At 65.3% G+C, this 1,370-nt stretch overlaps 1 protein-coding gene across 1 annotated transcript; it reads right to left on the bottom strand.

The window, feature by feature from the left end:
• Nucleotides 1-56: 56 nt before the first annotated feature.
• On the bottom strand, nt 57-1,149 carry CHLNCDRAFT_145371 (hypothetical protein; the record flags this gene model as incomplete). The annotated part of the gene is made up of 4 exons (XM_005848034.1): nt 57-213; nt 365-432; nt 577-739; nt 959-1,149. 4 exons carry the CDS (start codon nt 1,147-1,149, stop codon nt 57-59), a joined length of 579 nt encoding a protein of 192 aa, XP_005848096.1.
• Between the last annotated feature and the right edge of the window lie 221 nt (nt 1,150-1,370).

Raw genomic sequence — 1,370 nt, forward strand, 5'->3', positions numbered from 1 at the left:
GTTGGTACCGCCCGCATGCCATTCAGGCAGGAAGCCAGCTGGGGGTGGGCAGCCACTCACAGCAGGACGTGGGAGCCGAAGGGCACAGCGCTCATCGTCATCCTCAGGAAATCATCATTGATAGAGGTGGTTGAGTTGGTGGTGGTGTTGCCGTCGGTGAAGGAGCTGGTCTGGGTGGCGGGCACGTAGCTGGTGTAGTTGACGGGGATCAGGCTGCAAAGGGCGGCAGCATCGGGAGGGAGGAGGCGCTTCGTGAGAGGCAAAGGACGGCGGGCCATGATGCCGCTGGGATGCTCGGCAAGCGATCCCCCGAGCTGCAGACTAGGCACACCATACGGGGCATCCGCAGGCGACGGGCACTCACACTCCCACACCCAGGATGGTGAGCGGCAGCAGTGCCAGGCAGCCAAAGCCCAGGATGCGCTGCGCAACCTGCGGTGCAGCCGGCGTAAGAGGGAGCAGCGTGTGGCAGCCATCTCATGCCTCGAGGCACAAGTTGATGCATGGCAGCGCCCTGCCCGCCGCCCCACAGCTGGCCATTCTGCCGTCAGCCCGGCCATTCGCCTGCCAACCCACCAGGGCGTCCAGGCCCGCGGATTCCAGCAGTGCCCCATCCGACAGCTTGAACACAGGGATGAGCCAGCTCCAGAGGTGGTGGTGCCCGCCCAGCTTCAGCGGGGGCGGGCGCTGCGCCTCGGGCACCGCCGTGCTAACCAAGCGGTTGAAGTAGACTCTGAACCTGCACAGACGGCCGGAGGGTTGGAGAAGCAGATGGCTCAGGCAAGGGAAGCACGCGACTCAGCGAGCAGAACACTATCCCAGGCCAAGGTGCTGGTTGCTGTGCCTAGGCTCGGCCCGTCGCTACAGCCAAGTGAAGCAGCGCTGCAGCCAGTTCTGCTAACCGCCCCTCGGAGGAGCTGCTGCTGCTGCCGCTGCCGCTGCTGCCGGCCTCACGCACTCTCCGCGCCACAGCACAAAGCCGATGTAGCAGAGGATGCCGATGGCTGAGTTGATGGCAAGGCCAAACACGATCTGGGAGGCATCGATGGTGGTGTTGTAGCAGTTGCTGTTGGAGTCAACCACGCCGCCGGAGCCCGTGGTGCACGACCATATCTGCTCCCCCGCGCTGGGATCGCTGTCGTTGCTCATGCCGCCGCTCGTCTGCCCGGCTCAAGGCGAGCGCCGCCCAGAGGTGGTCGTCTGGCGCCGCCAGCCGCCGCCGCCAGCGACCCGATTCGTGGCTCCTGGGACTGCAGGCACGAAACGATACCAACATCAAGGACTCCGCGGCAGCAAAATGTGCAGAGAAGGAGGGCAGGGAGAGCAGTGCAGCAGAAACACCGCTAGCCGCCCCACAGACATGCCGCGTG

The sequence above is a fragment of the Chlorella variabilis genome (assembly GCF_000147415.1).
Source record: "Chlorella variabilis unplaced genomic scaffold CHLNCscaffold_9, whole genome shotgun sequence".
Classification (NCBI taxonomy): Eukaryota; Viridiplantae; Chlorophyta; class Trebouxiophyceae; order Chlorellales; family Chlorellaceae; genus Chlorella; species Chlorella variabilis.